Source organism: Oncorhynchus mykiss, chromosome 16, assembly GCF_013265735.2.
Source record: "Oncorhynchus mykiss isolate Arlee chromosome 16, USDA_OmykA_1.1, whole genome shotgun sequence".
Taxonomy (NCBI): domain Eukaryota; kingdom Metazoa; phylum Chordata; class Actinopteri; order Salmoniformes; family Salmonidae; genus Oncorhynchus; species Oncorhynchus mykiss.
Window position 1 is genome coordinate 7,024,483 of NC_048580.1, and position 24,536 is coordinate 7,049,018.

The following is a 24,536-nucleotide window of genomic DNA, read 5'->3' on the forward strand; positions in this document are numbered from 1 at the left end:
GTCCTGTCTCCCTGTAGCTCTGTCTAAGGCGTCTCACAGTACATACATTGCAATTTATTGCCCTCGCCACATCTGCAGTCCTCATGCCTCCTTGCAGCATGCCTAAGGCACGTTCACACAGATGATCAGGGACCCTGGGCATCTTTCTTTTGGTGTTTTTCAGAGTCAGTAGAAAGGCCTCTTTAAGAGTCCTAAGTTTTCATAATTGTGACCTCAATTGCCTACTGTAAGCTGTTAGTGTCTTAATGACCGTTCCACAGGTGCATGTTCGTTAATTGTTTATGGTTCATTGAACAAGCATGGGAAACTGTGTTTAAACCCTTTACAATGAAGATCTTTGAAAGACAAATTATCTTTGAAAGACAAGGTCCTGAAAAAGGGACGTTTTATTTTATGATTAGTTTCGTAGACTGAGGGATGACGTCACAGTTGTAGCCTATGGGGAAAAAAACACTTTATTCGCCCCAATGAACTCTTCCGGTAAAAAAAAAAAAAATCCCTCTCTCCCGATTGGTCGAATTTAAAAATAAGACCGGGACAGTTTGGGTTGAAGAAGGATTTTTGATGCGATCAATATTTTGGGAATCCGTTTTCTCACGTAAGTAGAAAATAAAAAGCCTGATGTCAATTTAATGTTTTTTATTTTTATCATTCAGACAGGTTAGCGTTTGCCATCGTCTGAATGTTGGTTTAGCCAAAGAATACGTTTTTATTATTATTATTATTGACTTCGTCTCTTCCGCTCTCTGGTTTAGCTCATGTTAGCTGTAACACAGAGCTGTCAGTGCACATACCAAGGAGTTTAAGTTAATGCCAAAATGTTTCTACTACAACGCCACTTGTTTATTGTGCTGATTTATTAGCATTAGTGTTGTGATCTGCTTAGTTCCATGTGGATGGTGCGCTTGTTGAACATCTAACGTTAGCTGTCTCTCTCCCACAACATTTATTTGACACAGGATGATGGAATCGTGTTTTTACAACAAATTGGAAAGCGTGGAGCGGGAAGTTAACTTCGACGACTTGAAGAAAGACCTATTTTCTGAGTTTAATTCCATAGACTCCCAGGAGTCTTGTCTGGAAGAGCATGAACACTTGCAGGTGTACCTTCGCATTCGACCATTCACAACAACTGAGAGTGAAAAGGGCGAATCGCAGGTAATTGAACTCAACACACACACCCCTTTAGCTTGAAATCCAGGCAGGGGTGTATTCATTAACCTTAGCACACAGAATAATCGATCATTTATAGATCGTGCCAAACACTTCGCAGGCTATTCGGAATGGCGACGGTTACATATCGGGATTTAAATCGATAGTTACATATCGGGATATACATTTCTACATGTATCGTTTTTACTGTCGCAATATTATGTTGGCGCTATTTGACTGTACCAGCACCAAAACTCCAGTAATTCCCTTCATAGCTTGTTCTCCATCCTTTTTAAATAGGGAGCCAATTTGTTTTCAGCGCTAATTTCCATTACGAATCAAAAATGTGTCTCCTGATTGCTCTCTCTTGTCCCTCTGCAGTAGACATATGGCGAGCAATATGTTTGGAACAGCAAAACGAAATACACATTGAAACGTGAGAATTGTAATACATATCCTATTGGCACCAAGTGTCATAATAATATATCTTCAGGTCCCTGACAATTCCCAGCCCTAGTGGAAACCATACAATTTAAAATGAACTACAACTTCCGTTTTAAGAACCCAACAGCTGAGACAAACTGGGCAAGTTCATGTTGAAGAGTGTTTGAAATATATATCTGTTACAAAATGTTTTTCGGCGTAATGAGTACACCCCAGTTTGTCACATGAACCATCTCTATTGAACAAAAATATAAACGCAACATGCAATCATTTAAAATATTTTACTTAGTTAAAGTTTATATAAGGAAATCTGTCAATTTGAAATGAATTCATTAGCCCCACTCTATGGATTTCACATGACTGCAAGTGGCCACCATGGGTGGGAATAGACAAACACACTGGGGAGCAGGCCCAGCATATCAGAATATTATTTTTTCCAGGCGAGAGCTTTATTACAGACAGGAATACTCTGCAGCACCCCCCTCAGATGATCCCGCAGGTGAGGAAGACCGATGTGTCGGTCCTGGGTTGGGTGTGGTTAAACATGGTCTGCAGTTGTGAGGCCGGTTGGACATACTGCCAAATTCCCTTAAAATGACATTGGAGGCGGCTTATGGTAGAGAAATAAACTAATTCTCTGGCAACAACTCTGGTGGACATTCCCTGCAGTCATCATGCACACTCCCTCAACTTGAGACGTCTGTGGCGTTGTGACAAAACCGCACATTTTTTGCATCCTTTTATTGTCCCCAGCACAAGGTGCACCTGTAATGATCATGCTGTTTTAATCAGCTTCTTGATAATCCAGCCACCTGACAGGTGTGGCATATCTTGGCAAGGGTGAAATGCTCACTAACAGGGATATAAACAAATTAGTGCTCTATTTGAGAGATGTTTTTTTTTTTATGTGTATGGAAAATGTCTGCTGTCTTTTATTTCAGTTCATGAAACATGGGACCAACACTTTACATGTTGCGTTTTATATTTTTGTTCAATATAGATACCCGTTACCTCACCACCGCGCACACACTTCCCGATTTTAACAAGAGACTTGGAAACATAATCACTGTTGAGCTTTGACTATGACTTGCTGTCTTTTCCCTGTACACATTCAAGGACTGCGTTTCCATCGAGCGCCCGGACACGGTCCTCCTTAAGGCTCCAAGGACTTCGCTCTCAGCGCGGCTCCGTGACAAATCGGCTCAACGGTTTCAATTCTCACAGGTCAGTCAGCAGGGTTTGTTGGAGACACCCATGACTCTTTTTCTAGGAACCAAAAAAAAAATGAAGGTTCTTCCAACCACATTATTTTTCATTTTTGACCTCAGGTCTTAGGGCCAGAAACCACTCAGAGGGAGATGTTTGACAGCACAGTGAGAGGCCTCGTCAAGGAGGTTCTTGAAGGTGGAAATTCTCTCGTTTTCACGTATGGAGTGACCAATGCGGGAAAGACATTCACTTTTCTAGGTTTGATTTCTTGATTATTTGCAGAGTTGGAGAGATGCAAACTGTGTTGGTGTAATAACCAACTTGTACCCAAAGGTCCAACTTGAGTTAGCACAGATTCACTGTTAGGATTTTCACATTGCTGATATTCTATGTTGAGACTTAAATCCTCTGATGGTGCTTCTAAGTTTCTATTGCAATCAAAAACCTGTTGTCGGTATGAGCTGATAATGCTCTTTATGGTAAACAAACCACTGAGACAAAGAGGTTGAGAAATTAAGAGATCCTCAACACCTGTTGTTTTTTTTTAGGTCCAGAGGCCAATGGAGGGATCCTCCCCAGGTCTTTGAATGTCATCTTCAACAGCATTGAGGGGCGTGTTTACGACCAGATGACTATCAAGCCACAGCGATGCAGAGAGTTCATCAGGCTCACTAAAGACCAGCAGAGTGAAGAGGCCACTAACAAGAGAAACCTCTTCAGGCTCCTCAAGGAGGTACTGGGTTGGTTCATTGACCTGATAAAAGCCATTGCATTACTCAACAGGTTGTTCTTTGTTTCTAGTCATTTATATTAAATGATGTCCCTTATTGCCCTTCTCCCATAGAGTGATAACCAGAAAAGCTTCACCAAGACAACCCTGGAAGGCAAGGAAATGTATTATTTTATATGCTATTCAGCAGATGCTTTTTATCCAAAGCGACTTAGTCAAGAGTTCATACATTTTTACTTATTTATTTATTTTTATTTCACCTTTATTTAACCAGGTAGGCTAGTTGAGAACAAGTTCTCATTTACAACTGCGACCTGGCCAGTTGGTCGGTCCTGGGAATTGAACCCACTATCCTGGCATTGCAGGGTTCTACGTTGTGATAATTTTACTCACACATGCGCCTAAATATTTTGCTATGCAATCTGTATTTTTATTTAGCACTTGTACTAAAGGATTCTAACTTTGACTTCCAAATATTTTTCATTGTGATCCTACATTTCTTTGTGCACTCCTATGTTTATCAACTTGGTCGCACACTGGCTCCTTTAAAAAATAAAAAAAAGGTTGCCGTAGAGACCCCTGCGTTGTAAACAACATGCTCCCTGTGTAGGGACGGGACGTTAAACGGGTGTCCTGACTCTCTGCGGTCATTAAAAGATCCCATGGCACTTATCGTAAGAGTAGGGGTGTTAACCCCTGGTGTCCTGGCTAAATTCCCAATCTGGCCATCAAACCATTACGGTCACCTAATAATCCCCAGTTTACAATTGGCTCATTCATCCCCCCCTCCTCTCCCCTGTAACTATTCCCCAGGTCGTTGCTGAACATGTTCTCAGTCAACTTACCTGGTAAAATAACAGATAAATAAATAATTGACATGAGACCAAATTATTTATGTTATCGTTCCACGATGCATAGTCCTGTCCTGCATTTAGACATGATTGTCACATGTCCATCTCTCTGATACTTTGGCGTATCATTAGGCCATTTACAATAGACTTCTATCCAACCAGAGGTTTGTAAACAGGTTAACACCACCACTTGTTTCTCTGACAGGGTCCACACCGAGTGACATCGAGGGGACTGTGACGGAACAACGTTTCAGTCTGGTTGTTGAAGCACACACCAAGTTCTCCGTCTGGGTGTCCTTCTGTGAAATCTACAACGAGAACATTCACGACCTGCTGGAGTCCGTTCCGATCGGAGCCCAGAAGAGAACCACGCTGCGGCTGTCGCAGGATGTCAAAGGCAACTCCTTTGTGAAAGGTAACGGCTGCAGATTGTGTCACATTTGACTTTTTAGTCTTTTAAAAAAAATATTTATCCAGTGAGACTTAGTCAGGCGTGTGTTTGACGTCCGGGTGGTCCCAGGAATCGAACCCACAGTCTTGTCGTTGTAAAGCACCACGCTCTACCGACTGAACCGGAGATGACCAAATGTTCCTGTGTGTGATTTTTTTCAGATCTGAAGTGGATACAGGTGAACAATGCGGAGGAAGCCTACAAGGTAATGAAGCTAGGGAAGAAGAACCAGAGCTTCGCCAGCACAAAGCTCAACCTCCTCTCGAGCCGGAGGTGATTATTAAGCACGTCAATAATTTCCCTTTTTTAAATTATTCCAGTCTTTCTTTTTTTGGGGGTTGGTACGAACTTGCATGAGCCAAGTTCACACAGTAGCTTGACCGCTGTGCTCTTATAGAAATCTGTTCCTATGCTCAGCCACAGCATATTTTCTGTTCGTATCCTGCGGATGGAAGATGCTAGGATTCCTCGTGTTATCTCGATCAGCGAGTAAGTGAAATGCATATTTTTTTTATTCATTTGGACAAAAACGATATCCTTAGAAGCCCTATGCAGTACGTGTGTGTGTGTATATATATTAAGGCAGGGTTTGTTTATGTTCAGGCTGTCCTTGTGTGACCTGGCTGGGTCTGAGAGGTGCGCTAAAACTCAGAATAAAGGGGAGCGTTTGAAAGAGGCTGGAAACATCAACACTTCCCTGATGACACTGGGCAAGTGTATCAACACGTTACGGCAAAGCCAGCAATCCAAGTGAGCCTTGAATGTCTGCTTTCAGAAAAATATTTGATGGTTATGGAATTATACATTTTACAAAGTAGTGGGGGGGGGGTTTACAAATCTGTAGCTTGGAATTGTTAATGTTCTGACCTGATGAGGACCACAGTGGAAATAAGTCAAACTTCTTATTCTGCCAGTCATGTTTTTCGATGTACTGGATATATAGATCATATTATTATTTACATTTTTGTCACTGACAAATCAATCAATCAAACCCTTGTTGCTAGGCTACCACAGCATGTCCCCTTCAGGGAGAGCAAGCTAACCCACTACCTTCAGGGCTTCTTCTGTGGCCGGGGCAAAGCCTGCATGATAGTCAACGTCAACCAGTGTGCCTCCATGTACGACGAGACGCTCAACGTGCTAAAGTTCTCCGCCGTGGCTCAGAAGGTGGTGGTGCTGACCACCAAGACCGTCCCCCACCTCGCCACCAAAAGGTCGGCCCGGGAACTGTCCATGATCATCAACAACGCAGACAGGAAGTACCTGTTGGGTCAGAAGAGAAGGAGCTCCCTGGTTGGCTGGGAGACCAGTCTGGAGGACGTGCAGGAGCATGACGACACGGAAGAGGAAGAGGAGAGCGTGATGGAGACCATGCAGGAAGTGGACGATGATGAAAAGGTTCTCATCAATAAAGACACTTATGAGGTAAGTCTCTCCCCCAACTAATTCTGTGGCTATTTTTATTTGATTCTTACACAGAAATTCCAATTGGCTCATCAATGCTAAAAGAAAACTACATTTCCAGGCCCTGATTTGATTGAGACATTTGGGGAAGATTTAGCCCTGTTAATAGTAAATGGACCAGAGTTTCACTCATCGGGTGAAATGGTCAAAACTCTGGGGCCCTAATTAATATCAAATTCATCTCCGGTTAACCTAGAACTAAAGTGTCACGTAATGCTCAATGACGTCTGTCCACAAGAGGTAAATGTCTGTCAACCCTTCAGAGCCAGCTCCTCCAGTTGACGGAGCTCCGGGAACAGCTCCAGAAAGAGAGGTCTGAAAACATTGCTTTGGAATCCCGTATCCGTGACGAGGTCACCAAGGAGTTCTCGGAGTTCTTCTCTGAAATGCAGACCGATTACAAGTGAGCCCTTCTGTGCCTTATTTCAGTCATTTATTTTTGGTTTTGGTTGCTTAAAAAAAAAATGGTTGGTTTGAGTATTTTTCTACCAACTGAGGTACTCAACACTTTACATAGTAGCTTTTTAAAGGTAAATGTTTTTTATGTATTTTGATACATAACTGAATAAGATCTAGCTATAATATTTGGGGTGGCAGTTAGCCTAGTGGTTAGTGTTGGACTTGTAACCGAGCTGACAAGGTACAAATCTGTCGTTCTCCCCCTGAACAAGGCAGTTAACCCCACTGTTCCTAGGCCGTCATTGAAAATAAGAATTTGTTCTTAACTGACTTGCCGAGTTAAATAAAGGTTAAAAAAATATATCTATGCATCTCTGTGTCTTACAGGGAGCGTCTGGCCAAAGAGGAGAAGAATGTCGAGGAGAGAGCAGAGAAGCGTCTAGAGATCCTGAGAAATCTTGGGAACATTAACACCAGTCAAGAGGAGTTGGACAGAGTAGAGCGAGCCACAGTAATGCATCCTGCCTAGATGTGTTGGACATTAACAGTGTCAACCTTCATGATGTAGCCATGTCTCTCGTCCTTTACCTTGGTGTTCAAACTGCGGTGACAAAAAAAAAAAACCTAACTTGTCTTTTCTTACTAGTGCTGTCTTTGCTGATGGCTACTTTATTAAGAAATAATGTATTCACTATGAGAGCGATATGTGCTTGTCTCACCTAGCGATCTTAAGATGAATGCACTAATTGTAAGTGTCTCTGGATAATAGCATCTCCAAAATGACTCAAATATGTCTTCTCTGTTGTAGGAGGACAGCTCGCCATTGGGAAAGATGTTTGACTCCATGTGCAGTGACCTGGCGGGCATAAAGAAGGCGGCTTTGGAGGCCAAGACGTGTCTGGTGGTCACCCAACCCAGTGGCGAAACCATCTCCAATCTGGAAAAGAGAGTGGATGATCTCTCGGCGCTGCTGAACCAAGCCCAGGAGCAGCTCACTGTCAAAACCAATGGTAGCCAACTGACAACCAGTTGTTTTAAAAATGTATTTTTTAAAATGTTTTATAGCCCAGTGTTTCATCGTGGTCGTCGGGACCCACAAGGGTTCACATAAAAAAAAAAATTGCCCAAGCATTACACCTATTTACAATAAAGCCGTGTTCATAGCCAAGTGGGACGGTGGTATTTATCACATACAACTTGGGGGGAAAATCCACTTGAATGGCCCTCCAACTGGTAACACCTAGTGGGGAAACTATGATTCATCCCTGAGCTCTGTCTTCTCACACATGCTGACCTCTGACATCACCTACTAAGAAAATTACCTTGGTAACAGCATTTTTAAATGCAACAACAAAACATTTGTAAAACATTTTTTTTTTTTAAGTTAGCTTTAACTCTAATTTGTTTATTAACATGATCGCTGTAAGTTTAGTTGATGGTTGACGCAGCATTTTGGCCATTTAGCCAATCGGCTTTCAACAAGTTCAGATCATTAACCACTTTCCCACTTGGTTAAGAACGCACCATAAGCAAAGGCTTGAGCAGTTGACTATTTGAATGTGGTGTGTCATGCTAAGGCAAGAACTAAAATGTGACGGCCCTTTTTGTTTCCCTCGGGAACAGTATTATGAAACACTGGTGTAGCCTATGCCTTTCATATACGCTGTATCTCTTTCAGCGATAACCTGTTAATCACCTGTCTTCACTATCAACTACTGCTCCGGATGGGTTTGATTAATCCCATAACAGTGGCTGTGATGGAACGCTCACAATGTTTCCCTTGGGTTGAGTAGTCGGTGTCTTCTGTTCAATTTCAGAACTAGAATATTGTTGCAAACAAGCGCGGCAATCGAACGAACAGCTTGAAGAGGCTAGAAAGGTATTGTGCCATTTTGTTTTTTGGTTCTTTTCCAGCAATGGGGACTTATTGTTTTGGGTTGTCTGTTCTACATAAAAACCAAATTCCGCTAGGTTTTAGTTCGCGGTTAACAGAGTAGTTCTGACAAAACTTTTTTAGACTCTTGAGTCTCAGGAGCTGAAATTCTCCTACTTCCTGGAGATGTGTCACGAGAAGGATGAGATGATCACCGCGCTTCAGAACACCGTAGACCAACAGGTCCAAGCCACCATCAAGAATGTATGTAGATGTTTTTTAAAGTGGCGCTTAGATCTGACTAACTATTGGACAGCCGCCTGTTTTCATACTTAGTATTTCTCCTTTACATCTCCCATTTATACTGAACTGGTGCTTATTTCCCATCCTTATGTCACATTATAAATGTTCATATCCAAAATGTGATTTTTTAAAAAAAATATTTTTTATATAAAACATTTTTATTCCAGCTTGAGTAGGCCATGCTTGACGTCTTTAACATTTGTTGGGTTTTTCTTTGGCAGAAGGCTACATTTGACGGCATCAAAAATGAGATCCTGCAACTGAAGAGCAGCTGCTCTTGCTCCAGAGGGGAGAGGCCCAGCTCTCGCGCAGAGAGCCGCAAACGGCTGGTGGACCTCCAGGCCAACCTGGAGGACCAGCCACCCAGCAAGAAAGGTACAGGGTGGGCTCCGAGCACGGCCGGGAAGCCCCTCCCACCGTTTGTTGGGTTGAGAGCAGGGGGTAGAGAGAACACAGCCAAAAGTCGCAGGAACATCCGCTTAAAGAGGCGACTGTCTGCGCTCAAGAACTAATGCTGCCCAAAGTCTCAGACAGCGGAGCGCTTTTCATCATGTTTTTCCTATGTATCCATGTATGTGTTCCCCATTTCTGGCTTGATGTTTTTTAAGTGGTTGTGTTCCATATGATTTTGATTATAAATAAAGTTTTTGTTGTTGTTGCTGTGCTCAGATATTTTTCAAACGTTGTATAGCATTGGTAGGACTTATTGTTGTCTCATTGGTGGAGAGACACCACTTCATATCCTGGGAAATGATCTTCACTAACCAAACACTCACTATATTGACATGGTTATTAAAATACTTTTATTTTATTTTTTTCACATTGTTTGCTGACAAATTGCAACGTGTCCAGTTGTTTTGCTATTTAACAAACTGTCCTAATCTCATTCCACTGGCTAATGCTAAGGAGCACACTAAATTTAGTTTGACACTAAGCATCAAGTCAACATAAAATAAAATCCCCACCATACCTCAGAAGCTTTGCGTCACCTTCAAAGATAATTCAACAAGTGTCCATGTCTTTGTTAGGGTTCCTGGGGAGAGGAGAGGAGGAGATGGACAGATTGCACAGGGAGCTGGTGGAGGTACAAAGGGACAGTGGGCTTCTCAGAGACAAGCTGACGGAACAGAAAAGAGAATTCCCAAAGACCCTAAAGGAGAGTGAGAAAGGGCCAGAAATGGAGGCTAAAGCCATGGACCACAGCGAGAACTCTGTAGCTGAGGTCGTGACCTTGAAGGGAAAGATGGCTGCACTGGAGGAGAAGCAGTGCACCCACCAAACGGAGAGGGAGGCGGTCGTAACCGTGTCCCAGTCGTATAACGACGAGCTCATGTCCCAAACGGAGAGAGTGGCAGAGTTGGAGAAGATGCTGTTTGAGAAGGAGGCGCAGGTGTCAGGCCTGCAGAGGAGCCTGAGGGAGGCGCAGGAAATGCGGGAGGATGAGGAGACCGCTACGGTGCAGGAGGCTCGTAAGAGGGAGGTGGAGAGGAGGCGGGAGTTGCTGGCTGTGGCTGAAGAGGCCATCACTCAGAAGAACGCTGAGCTGGAGAGGAGAGAGCGGGTCATCACCAGGTTAGTGGGCTGGCTGGTACCTTTCACTCTGGCTACTGGGGAGGACTACGTGCCAATCCCAAATCATAACCTACGCCCTATGCACGTGTGGCAATCCGAGAGGATTTGATTGGTATAAGCAATATGGTGAAACTTCTGCCTAGCCTATCAGGGAGCAAGGTGTAGCTATTACAAGATTGATTACGCTTGTCCTCTCATATCTCCACGAGTGCGTAGTGCACAGGGGACGATTTGGGATTGGCCTAAATGTTTCTTCCTTTCCCCTGCTCCTCCTTACTGGTAAAACCTCTCTAATGTAGCTGCTGTTTGAGTTTACCTCTCGTGTTCATGACCACAGATTGAAGGAGACGGCTAAACTTGACTCCGACAAAGTGAAGAGTTTGAGCCTGGACCTTGAGAGGAAAGACGACCACACTTCTGATCTCAAAGAGAAGCTGTCCGACTCTAAAAAACAGATCCAGCAAGTTCAAATAGAGGTAAAATCTGATTTGATCTTTATTTATGCAACAGATACTATCACAGTAGGTCCATAATTACAATCACTAATAGCATCAATCACTATTAATAATGTATGAATCACTATTAATAATGTATTAATCACTATTAATAATGTATGAATCACTATTAATAACATATGAATCACTAACGTATGAATCACTAACGTATGAATCACTATTAATAATGTATGAATCACTATAATAACATATGAATCACCATTCAAAACGTATGAATCACTATAATAACGTATGAATCACTATAATAACGTATGAATCACCATTCAAAACGTATGAATCACCATTCAAAACGTATGAATCACCATTCAAAACGTATGAATCACCATTCAAAACGTATGAATCACTATAATAACGTATGAATCACTAACGTATGAACCACTTTTTAAAAACGTATGAATCACTAATAACGTATGAATCACCATTCAAAACGTGTGAATCACTATTAATAACTATAACATATGAACCTCTATTAATAACGTATGAACCACTATAATAACGTATGGATCACTATTAACATATGAATCACTATTTGTAACGTATGAATCACTATTCATAATGTATGAATCACTATTAATAATGTATGACTCACTACTAATAATGTATGAATCACTACTAATAATGTATGAATCACTACTAATAACGTATGAATCACTAATGTATGAATAACTATTAATAATGTATGACTCACTACTAATAATGTATGAATCACTTTTTAAAATGTATAAATCACTATAATAACGTATGAATCACTAACGTATGAATCACTAATAATAAAGTATGATTCACTAATAACGTATGAATCACTATTAATAATGTATGAACCACTATACTAACTTATCTCTCCCTATAATAATATAAGAATCACTATAATAACATATGAATCACTATTAATAACGTATGAATCACTATTCATAATGTATGAATCACTATTCATAATGTATGAACCACTATACTAATTTATCTCCCTATAATAATATATGAATCACTATTAATAACGTTTCAATCACTATTAATAACATATCGGCCCTTTTGTTTTCCTACCCAAGATCATCTCCATGCGAGAAGAGGCGAAATCTCTCAAACTTAAACTGCAGGACTTGGAGAAAGTGAAGAAACGGCAGCAGGCAGACCTGGCTAATAAAGACAGGACCATACAGCAACTGAAAACGGTATGTTGTTTAAATCTTGGTTGTTTTACTTTAAATGTGTCCTTGTTGTTGACCGGAGTTTGATCTTTCTCTTTCCAGGAACAGTCTGCTGACGAGAACCTCAAGCTCAATCCGAACGCCTGTAAAGGTACATATAAAGCCTGTTGATCCATACTGTTCTGCTCTGTATTTCTGTGTGCCATACATAGGCTGTGTTCTTGCCTACTACTTAGTAAAATGACATACTGTGTATTTATTGTCCTACATACTCTTTGGTTCAAATGTATGCAGTAAGCAACACATATCAACATACTAGACTCCTCCCACACTGAGAATGTATAATCTAATACTAGACTCCTCCCACACTGAGAATGTATAATCTAATACTAGACCCCCCCCATACTGAGAATGTATAATCTAATACTAGACTCAACCACACTGAGAATGTATAATCTAATACTAGACTCACCCCATACTGAGAATGTGTAATCTAATACTAGACTCACCCCATACTGAGAATGTATAATCTAATACTAGACTCCTCCCACACTGAGAATGTATCATCTAATACTAGACTCCCCCATACTGAGAATGTATAATCTAATACTAGACTCCTCCCACACTGAGAATGTATAATCTAATACTAGACTCACCCCATACTGAGAATGTATAATCTAATACTAGACTCCCCCCATACTGAGAATGTATAATCTAATACTAGACTCCACCCATACTGAGAATGTATAATCTAATACTAGACTCCCCCCATACTGAGAATGTATAATCTAATACTAGACTCCCCCATACTGAGAATGTATAATCTAATACTAGACTCCCCCCATACTGAGAATGTGTAATCTAATACTAGACTCCCCCCATACTGAGAATGTATAATCTAATACTAGACTCACCCCATACTGAGAATGTATAATCTAATACTAGACTCACCCATACTGAGAATGTATAATCTAATACTAGACTCATCCCATACTGAGAATGTATAATCTAATACTAGACTCCCCCATACTGAGAATGTGTAATCTAATACTAGACTCCCCCATACTGAGAATGTGTAATCTAATACTAGACTCCCCCATACTGAGAATGTATAATCTAATACTAGACTCCCCCCATACTGAGAATGTATAATCTAATACTAGACTCCCCCCATACTGAAAATGTATAATCTAATACTAGACTCCCCCCATACTGAGAATGTGTAATCTAATACTAGACTCCCCCATACTGAGAATGTATAATCTAATACTAGACTCCCCCCATACTGAGAATGTATAATCTAATACTAGACTCCCCCATACTGAGAATGTGTAATCTAATACTAGACTCCCCCATACTGAGAATGTGTAATCTAATACTAGACTCCCCCATACTGAGAATGTATAATCTAATACTAGACTCCCCCATACTGAGAATGTGTCATCTAATACTAGACTCCCCCATACTGAGAATGTGTAATCTAATACTAGACTCCCCCATACTGAGAATGTATAATCTAATACTAGACTCCCCCATACTGAGAATGTATAATCTAATACTAGACTCCCCCATACTGAGAATGTGTAATCTAATACTAGACTCCCCCATACTGAGAATGTGTAATCTAATACTAGACTCCCCCATACTGAGAATGTATAATCTAATACTAGACTCCCCCCATACTGAGAATGTATAATCTAATACTAGACTCCCCCATACTGAGAATGTGTAATCTAATACTAGACTCCCCCATACTGATAATGTATAATCTAATACTAGACTCCCCCCATACTGAGAATGTATAATCTAATACTAGACTCCCCCATACTGAGAATGTATAATCTAATACTAGACTCAACTACACTGAGAATGTGTAATCTAATACTAGACTCCCCCCATACTGAGAATGTATAATCTAATACTAGACTCCCCCACACTGAGAATGTATAATCTAATACTAGACTCAACTACACTGAGAATGTGTAATCTAATACTAGACTTCCCCCCATACTGAGAATGTATAATCTAATACTAGACTCCCCCACACTGAGAATGTATAATCTAATACTAGACTCAACTACACTGAGAATGTGTAATCTAATACTAGACTCCCTCCATACTGAGAATGTGTAATCTAATACAATACTCAAACATACTGAGAATGTGTAATCTAATACTAGACTCCCCCCATACTGAGAATGTATAATCTAATACTAGACTCCCCCATACTGAGAATGTATAATCTAATACTAGGCTCCCCCCATACTGAGAATGTATAATCTAATACTAGACTCCCCCATACTGAGAATGTATAATCTAATACTAGACTCCCCCCATACTGAGAATGTGTAATCTAATACAATACTCAAACATACTGCGAATGTGTAATCTAATACTAGACTCCCCCCATACTGAGAATGTATAATCTAATACTAGACTCACCCCATACTGAGAATGTATAATCTAATACTAGACTCCCCCATACTGAGAATGTGTAATCTAATACTAGACTCCCCCCATACTGAGAATGTATAATCTAATACTAGACTCCCCCATACTGAGAATGTATAATCTAATACTAGACTCAACTACACTGAGAATCTGTAATCTAATACTAGACTCCCCCCATACTGAGAATGTGTAATCTAATACTAGACTCCCCCCATACTGAGAATGTGTAATCTAATACAATACTCAAACATACTGAGAATGTGTAATCTAATACTAGACTCCCCCCATACTGAGAATGTAAAATCTAATACTAGACTCAACTACACTGAGAATGTGTAATCTAATACTAGACTCCCCCCATACTGAGAATGTGTAATCTAATACTAGACTCCCCCCATACTGAGAATGTGTAATCTAATACAATACTCAAACATACTGAGAATGTGTAATCTAATACTAGACTCCCCCCATACTGAGAATGTATAATCTAATACTAGACTCCCCCCATACTGAGAATGTATAATCTAATACTAGACTCCCCCCATACTGAGAATGTATAATCTAATACTAGACTCCCCCCATACTGAGAATGTGTAATCTAAAACAATACTCAAACATACTGAGAATGTGTAATCTAATACTAGACTCCCCCCATACTGAGAATGTATAATCTAATACTAGACTCACCCCATACTGAGAATGTATAATCTAATACTAGACTCCCCCATACTGAGAATGTATAATCTAATACTAGACTCCCCCATACTGAGAATGTGTAATCTAATACTAGACTCCCCCATACTGAGAAGGTATAATCTAATACTAGGCTCACCCATACTGAGAATGTATAATCTAATACTAGACTCACCCATACTGAGAATGTGTAATCTAAAACTAGACTCACCCCATACTGAGAATGTATAATCTAAAACTAGACTCACCCCATACTGAGAATGTATAATCTAATACTAGACTCCCCCATACTGAGAATGTATAATCTAATACTAGGCTCCCCCCATACTGAGAATGTATAATCTAATACTAGACTCCCCCATACTGAGAATGTATAATCTAATACTAGGCTCCCCCCATACTGAGAATGTATAATCTAATACTAGACTCCCCCATATTGAGAATGTGTAATCTAATACTAGACTCACCCCATACTGAGAATGTATAATCTAATACTAGGCTCCCCCCATACTGAGAATGTATAATCTAATACTAGGCTCCCCCCATACTGAGAATGTATAATCTAATACTAGACTCCCCCATACTGAGAATGTATAATCTAATACTAGACTCATCCATACTGAGAATGTATAATCTAATACTAGACTCCCCCATACTGAGAATGTATAATCTAATACTAGACTCCCCCGTACTGAGAATGTGTCATCTAATACTAGACTCCCCCCACACTGAGAATGTATAATCTAATACTAGACTCCCCCCACACTGAGAATGTATAATCTAATACTAGACTCCCCCCACACTGAGAATGCATAATCTAATACTAGACTCCCCCCACACTGAGAATGTATAATCTAATACTAGACTCCCCCCATACTGAGAATGTGTAATCTAATACTCCCCCAGACTGAGAATGTATAATCTAATACTAGACTCCCCCATACTGAGAATGTGTAATCTAATACTAGACTCCCCCCATACTGAGAATGTGTCATCTAATACTAGACTCCCCCAGACTGAGAATGTATAATCTAATACTAGACTCCCCCCACACTGAGAATGTGTCATCTAATACTAGACTCCCCCATACTGAGAATGTGCACTCTAATACTAGACTCCACTATACTGAGAATGTATAATCTAATACTAGACTCCACTATACTGAGAATGTGTAATCTAATACTAGACTCCCCCATACTGAGAATGTATAATCTAATACTAGACTCCCCCCACACTGAGAATGTGCAATCTAATACTAGACTCCACTATACTGAGAATGTGTAATCTAATACTAGACTCCCCCATACTGAGAATGTATAATCTAATACTAGACTCCCCCATACTGAGAATGTATAATCTAATACTAGACTCTCCTATACTGAGAATGTATAATCTAATACTAGACTCCCCCATACTGAGAATGTGTAATCTAATACTAGACTCCCCCATACTGAGAATGTATAATCTAATACTAGACTCCCCCCATACTGAGAATGTATAATCTAATACTAGACTCCCCCATACTGAGAATGTATAATCTAATACTAGACTCAACTACACTGAGAATCTGTAATCTAATACTAGACTCCCCCCATACTGAGAATGTGTAATCTAATACTAGACTCACCCCATACTGAGAATGTGTAATCTAATACAATACTCAAACATACTGAGAATGTGTAATCTAATACTAGACTCCCCCCATACTGAGAATGTAAAATCTAATACTAGACTCAACTACACTGAGAATGTGTAATCTAATACTAGACTCCCCCCATACTGAGAATGTGTAATCTAATACTAGACTCCCCCCATACTGAGAATGTGTAATCTAATACAATACTCAAACATACTGAGAATGTGTAATCTAATACTAGACTCCCCCCATACTGAGAATGTATAATCTAATACTAGACTCCCCCCATACTGAGAATGTATAATCTAATACTAGACTCCCCCCATACTGAGAATGTATAATCTAATACTAGACTCCCCCCATACTGAGAATGTGTAATCTAATACAATACTCAAACATACTGAGAATGTGTAATCTAATACTAGACTCCCCCCATACTGAGAATGTATAATCTAATACTAGACTCACCCCATACTGAGAATGTATAATCTAATACTAGACTCCCCCATACTGAGAATGTATAATCTAATACTAGACTCCCCCATACTGAGAATGTGTAATCTAATACTAGACTCCCCCATACTGAGAAGGTATAATCTAATACTAGGCTCACCCATACTGAGAATGTATAATCTAATACTAGACTCACCCATACTGAGAATGTGTAATCTAAAACTAGACTCACCCCATACTGAGAATGTATTATCTAAAACTAGACTCACCCCATACTGAGAATGTATAATCTAATACTAGACTCCCCCATACTGAGAATGTATAATCTAATACTAGGCTCCCCCCATACTGAGAATGTATAATCTAATACTAGACTCCCCCATACTGAGAATGTATAATCTAATACTAGGCTCCCCCCATACTGAGAATGTATAATCTAATACTAGACTCCCCCATATTGAGAATGTGTAATCTAATACTAGACTCACCCCATACTGAGAATGTATAATCTAATACTAGGCTCCCCCATACTGAGAATGTATAATCTAATACTAGGCTCCCCCCATACTGAGAATGTATAATCTAATACTAGACTCCCCCATACTGAGAATGTATAATCTAATACTAGACTCATCCATACTGAGAATGTGTAATCTAATACTAGACTCACCCCATACTGAGAATGTATAATCTAATACTAGGCTCCCCCATACTGAGAATGTATAATCTAATACTAGGCTCCCCCCATACTGAGAATGTATAATCTAATACTAGACTCCCCCATACTGAGAATGTATAATCTAATACTAGACTCATCCATACTGAGAATGTATAATCTAATACTAGACTCCCCCATACTGAGAATGTATAATCTAATACTAGACTCCCCCGTACTGAGAATGTGTCATCTAATACTAGACTCCCCCCACACTGAGAATGTATAATCTAATACTAGACTCCCCCCACACTGAGAATGTATAATCTAATACTAGACTCCCCCCACACTGAGAATGCATAATCTAATACTAGACTCCCCCCACACTGAGAATGTATAATCTAATACTAGACTCCCCCCACACTGAGAATGTGTAATCTAATACTAGACTCCCCCATACTGAGAATGTGTAATCTAATACTCCCCCAGACTGAGAATGTATAATCTAATACTAGACTCCCCCATACTGAGAATGTGTAATCTAATACTAGACTCCCCCCATACTGAGAATGTGTCATCTAATACTAGACTCCCCCATACTGAGAATGTGTCATCTAATACTAGACTCCCCCAGACTGAGAATGTATAATCTAATACTAGACTCCCCCCACACTGAGAATGTGTCATCTAATACTAGACTCCCCCATACTGAGAATGTGCACTCTAATACTAGACTCCACTATACTGAGAATGTATAATCTAATACTAGACTCCACTATACTGAGAATGTGTAATCTAATACTAGACTCCCCCATACTGAGAATGTATAATCTAATACTAGACTCCCCCCACACTGAGAATGTGCAATCTAATACTAGACTCCACTATACTGAGAATGTGTAATCTAATACTAGACTCCCCCATACTGAGAATGTATAATCTAATACTAGACTCCCCCATACTGAGAATGTATAATCTAATACTAGACTCTCCTATACTGAGAATGTATAATCTAATACTAGACTCCCCCATACTGAGAATATGTAATCTAATACTAGACTCCCCCATACTGAGAATGTATAATCTAATACTAGACTCCCCTTTACTGAGAATGTATAATCTAATACTAGACTCCCCCCATACTGAGAATGTATAATCTAATACTAGACTCCCCCCATACTGAGAATGTATAATCTAATACTAGACTCCCCCCATACTGAGAATGTATAATCTAATACTAGACTCCCCCCATACTGAGAATGTGTAATCTAATACTAGGCTCCCCCCACACTGAGAATGTGTAATCTAATACTAGGCTCCCCCACACTGAGAATGTGTCATCTAATACTAGACTCCCCCATACTGAGAATGTATAATCTAATACTAGACTCCCCCCATACTGAGAATGTATAATCTAATACTAGACTCCCCCCACACTGAGAATGTATAATCTAATACTAGACTCCCCCCATACTGAGAATGTATAATCTAATACTAGGCTCCCCCCACACTGAGAATGTATAATCTAATACTAGACTCCCCCATACTGAGAATGTGTCATCTAATACTAGACTCCCCCATACTGAGAATGTGTCATCTAATACTAGACTCCCCCATACTGAGAATGTGTCATCTAATACTAGACTCCCCCATACTGAGAATGTGTCATCTAATACTAGACTCCCCCATACTGAGAATGTGTCATCTAATACTAGACTCCCCCATACTGAGAATGTGTAATCTAATACTAGACTCCCCCCATACTGAGAATGTATAATCTAATACTAGGCTCCCCCCATACTGAGAATGTATAATCTAATACTAGACTCCCCCATACTGAGAATGTGTCATCTAATACTAGACTCCCCCATACTGAGAATGTGTAATCTAATACTAGACTCCCCCATACTGAGAATGTATAATCTAATACTAGACTCACCCATACTGAGAATGTGTCATCTAATACTAGACTCCCCCCATACTGAGAATGTATAATCTAATACTAGACTCCCCCACACTGAGAATGTATAATCTAATACTCCCCCCATACTGAGAATGTATAATCTAATACTAGACTCCCCCCATACTGAGAATGTATAATCTAATACTAGACTCCCCCCATACTGAGAATGTATAATCTAATACTAGACTCCCCCCACACTGAGAATGTATAATCTAATACTCCCCCCACACTGAGAATGTGTCATCTAATACTAGACTCCCCCCATACTGAGAATGTATAATCTAATACTAGACTCCCCCCATACTGAGAATGTATAATCTAATACTAGACTCCCCCCACACTGAGAATGTGTCATCTAATACTAGACTCCTCCCACACTGAGAATGTATCATCTAATACTAGACTCCCCCATACTGAGAATGTATAATCTAATACTAGACTCCTCCCACACTGAGAATGTATAATCTAATACTAGACTCACCCCATACTGAGAATGTATAATCTAATACTAGACTCCCCCCATACTGAGAATGTATAATCTAATACTAGACTCCACCCATACTGAGAATGTATAATCTAATACTAGACTCCCCCCATACTGAGAATGTATAATCTAATACTAGACTCCCCCATACTGAGAATGTATAATCTAATACTAGACTCCCCCCATACTGAGAATGTGTAATCTAATACTAGACTCCCCCCATACTGAGAATGTATAATCTAATACTAGACTCACCCCATACTGAGAATGTATAATCTAATACTAGACTCACCCATACTGAGAATGTATAATCTAATACTAGACTCATCCCATACTGAGAATGTATAATCTAATACTAGACTCCCCCATACTGAGAATGTGTAATCTAATACTAGACTCCCCCATACTGAGAATGTGTAATCTAATACTAGACTCCCCCATACTGAGAATGTATAATCTAATACTAGACTCCCCCCATACTGAGAATGTATAATCTAATACTAGACTCCCCCCATACTGAAAATGTATAATCTAATACTAGACTCCCCCCATACTGAGAATGTGTAATCTAATACTAGACTCCCCCATACTGAGAATGTATAATCTAATACTAGACTCCCCCCATACTGAGAATGTATAATCTAATACTAGACTCCCCCATACTGAGAATGTGTAATCTAATACTAGACTCCCCCATACTGAGAATGTGTAATCTAATACTAGACTCCCCCATACTGAGAATGTATAATCTAATACTAGACTCCCCCATACTGAGAATGTGTCATCTAATACTAGACTCCCCCATACTGAGAATGTGTAATCTAATACTAGACTCCCCCATACTGAGAATGTATAATCTAATACTAGACTCCCCCATACTGAGAATGTATAATCTAATACTAGACTCCCCCATACTGAGAATGTGTAATCTAATACTAGACTCCCCCATACTGAGAATGTGTAATCTAATACTAGACTCCCCCATACTGAGAATGTATAATCTAATACTAGACTCCCCCCATACTGAGAATGTATAATCTAATACTAGACTCCCCCATACTGAGAATGTGTAATCTAATACTAGACTCCCCCATACTGATAATGTATAATCTAATACTAGACTCCCCCCATACTGAGAATGTATAATCTAATACTAGACTCCCCCATACTGAGAATGTATAATCTAATACTAGACTCAACTACACTGAGAATGTGTAATCTAATACTAGACTCCCCCCATACTGAGAATGTATAATCTAATACTAGACTCCCCCACACTGAGAATGTATAATCTAATACTAGACTCAACTACACTGAGAATGTGTAATCTAATACTAGACTCCCCCCATACTGAGAATGTATAATCTAATACTAGACTCCCCCACACTGAGAATGTATAATCTAATACTAGACTCAACTACACTGAGAATGTGTAATCTAATACTAGACTCCCTCCATACTGAGAATGTGTAATCTAATACAATACTCAAACATACTGAGAATGTGTAATCTAATACTAGACTCCCCCCATACTGAGAATGTATAATCTAATACTAGACTCCCCCATACTGAGAATGTATAATCTAATACTAGGCTCCCCCCATACTGAGAATGTATAATCTAATACTAGACTCCCCCATACTGAGAATGTATAATCTAATACTAGACTCCCCCCATACTGAGAATGTGTAATCTAATACAATACTCAAACATACTGCGAATGTGTAATCTAATACTAGACTCCCCCCATACTGAGAATGTATAATCTAATACTAGACTCACCCCATACTGAGAATGTATAATCTAATACTAGACTCCCCCATACTGAGAATGTGTAATCTAATACTAGACTCCCCCCATACTGAGAATGTATAATCTAATACTAGACTCCCCCATACTGAGAATGTATAATCTAATACTAGACTCAACTACACTGAGAATCTGTAATCTAATACTAGACTCCCCCCATACTGAGAATTTGTAATCTAATACTAGACTCCCCCCATACTGAGAATGTGTAATCTAATACAATACTCAAACATACTGAGAATGTGTAATCTAATACTAGACTCCCCCCATACTGAGAATGTAAAATCTAATACTAGACTCAACTACACTGAGAATGTGTAATCTAATACTAGACTCCCCCCATACTGAGAATGTGTAATCTAATACTAGACTCCCCCCATACTGAGAATGTGTAATCTAATACAATACTCAAACATACTGAGAATGTGTAATCTAATACTAGACTCCCCCCATACTGAGAATGTATAATCTAATACTAGACTCCCCCCATACTGAGAATGTATAATCTAATACTAGACTCCCCCCATACTGAGAATGTATAATCTAATACTAGACTCCCCCCATACTGAGAATGTGTAATCTAAAACAATACTCAAACATACTGAGAATGTGTAATCTAATACTAGACTCCCCCCATACTGAGAATGTATAATCTAATACTAGACTCACCCCATACTGAGAATGTATAATCTAATACTAGACTCCCCCATACTGAGAATGTATAATCTAATACTAGACTCCCCCATACTGAGAATGTGTAATCTAATACTAGACTCCCCCATACTGAGAAGGTATAATCTAATACTAGGCTCACCCATACTGAGAATGTATAATCTAATACTAGACTCACCCATACTGAGAATGTGTAATCTAAAACTAGACTCACCCCATACTGAGAATGTATAATCTAAAACTAGACTCACCCCATACTGAGAATGTATAATCTAATACTAGACTCCCCCATACTGAGAATGTATAATCTAATACTAGGCTCCCCCCATACTGAGAATGTATAATCTAATACTAGACTCCCCCATACTGAGAATGTATAATCTAATACTAGGCTCCCCCCATACTGAGAATGTATAATCTAATACTAGACTCCCCCATATTGAGAATGTGTAATCTAATACTAGACTCACCCCATACTGAGAATGTATAATCTAATACTAGGCTCCCCCCATACTGAGAATGTATAATCTAATACTAGGCTCCCCCCATACTGAGAATGTATAATCTAATACTAGACTCCCCCATACTGAGAATGTATAATCTAATACTAGACTCATCCATACTGAGAATGTATAATCTAATACTAGACTCCCCCATACTGAGAATGTATAATCTAATACTAGACTCCCCCGTACTGAGAATTTGTCATCTAATACTAGACTCCCCCCACACTGAGAATGTATAATCTAATACTAGACTCCCCCCACACTGAGAATGTATAATCTAATACTAGACTCCCCCCACACTGAGAATGCATAATCTAATACTAGACTCCCCCCACACTGAGAATGTATAATCTAATACTAGACTCCCCCCATACTGAGAATGTGTAATCTAATACTCCCCCAGACTGAGAATGTATAATCTAATACTAGACTCCCCCATACTGAGAATGTGTAATCTAATACTAGACTCCCCCCATACTGAGAATGTGTCATCTAATACTAGACTCCCCCAGACTGAGAATGTTTAATCTAATACTAGACTCCCCCCACACTGAGAATGTGTCATCTAATACTAGACTCCCCCATACTGAGAATGTGCACTCTAATACTAGACTCCACTATACTGAGAATGTATAATCTAATACTAGACTCCACTATACTGAGAATGTGTAATCTAATACTAGACTCCCCCATACTGAGAATGTATAATCTAATACTAGACTCCCCCCACACTGAGAATGTGCAATCTAATACTAGACTCCACTATACTGAGAATGTGTAATCTAATACTAGACTCCCCCATACTGAGAATGTATAATCTAATACTAGACTCCCCCATACTGAGAATGTATAATCTAATACTAGACTCTCCTATACTGAGAATGTATAATCTAATACTAGACTCCCCCATACTGAGAATGTGTAATCTAATACTAGACTCCCCCATACTGAGAATGTATAATCTAATACTAGACTCCCCCCATACTGAGAATGTATAATCTAATACTAGACTCCCCCATACTGAGAATGTATAATCTAATACTAGACTCAACTACACTGAGAATCTGTAATCTAATACTAGACTCCCCCCATACTGAGAATGTGTA

The 24,536-nt window shown here is 39.6% G+C and overlaps 1 protein-coding gene across 1 annotated transcript in view; it reads left to right on the forward strand.

Moving 5' to 3' along the window:
* The first annotated feature begins 487 nt into the window (after positions 1-487).
* Positions 488-24,536, forward strand: part of kif20ba (kinesin family member 20Ba) — a 48,363-nt gene continuing 24,314 nt past the window's right edge. Inside the window, exons 1-21 of the mRNA XM_036945866.1 lie at positions 488-598; positions 960-1,158; positions 2,713-2,820; positions 2,925-3,063; positions 3,354-3,538; positions 3,650-3,689; positions 4,592-4,801; positions 4,999-5,110; positions 5,255-5,326; positions 5,441-5,587; positions 5,842-6,262; positions 6,565-6,704; positions 7,088-7,211; positions 7,509-7,710; positions 8,518-8,579; positions 8,718-8,837; positions 9,098-9,386; positions 9,812-10,448; positions 10,786-10,924; positions 12,010-12,132; positions 12,211-12,259. Coding sequence (XP_036801761.1) covers positions 961-1,158; positions 2,713-2,820; positions 2,925-3,063; positions 3,354-3,538; positions 3,650-3,689; positions 4,592-4,801; positions 4,999-5,110; positions 5,255-5,326; positions 5,441-5,587; positions 5,842-6,262; positions 6,565-6,704; positions 7,088-7,211; positions 7,509-7,710; positions 8,518-8,579; positions 8,718-8,837; positions 9,098-9,386; positions 9,812-10,448; positions 10,786-10,924; positions 12,010-12,132; positions 12,211-12,259 — 3,517 coding nt within the window. The 5' untranslated portion in view covers positions 488-598; position 960. The remainder of the gene's footprint in view (positions 599-959; positions 1,159-2,712; positions 2,821-2,924; positions 3,064-3,353; positions 3,539-3,649; positions 3,690-4,591; positions 4,802-4,998; positions 5,111-5,254; positions 5,327-5,440; positions 5,588-5,841; positions 6,263-6,564; positions 6,705-7,087; positions 7,212-7,508; positions 7,711-8,517; positions 8,580-8,717; positions 8,838-9,097; positions 9,387-9,811; positions 10,449-10,785; positions 10,925-12,009; positions 12,133-12,210; positions 12,260-24,536) is intronic.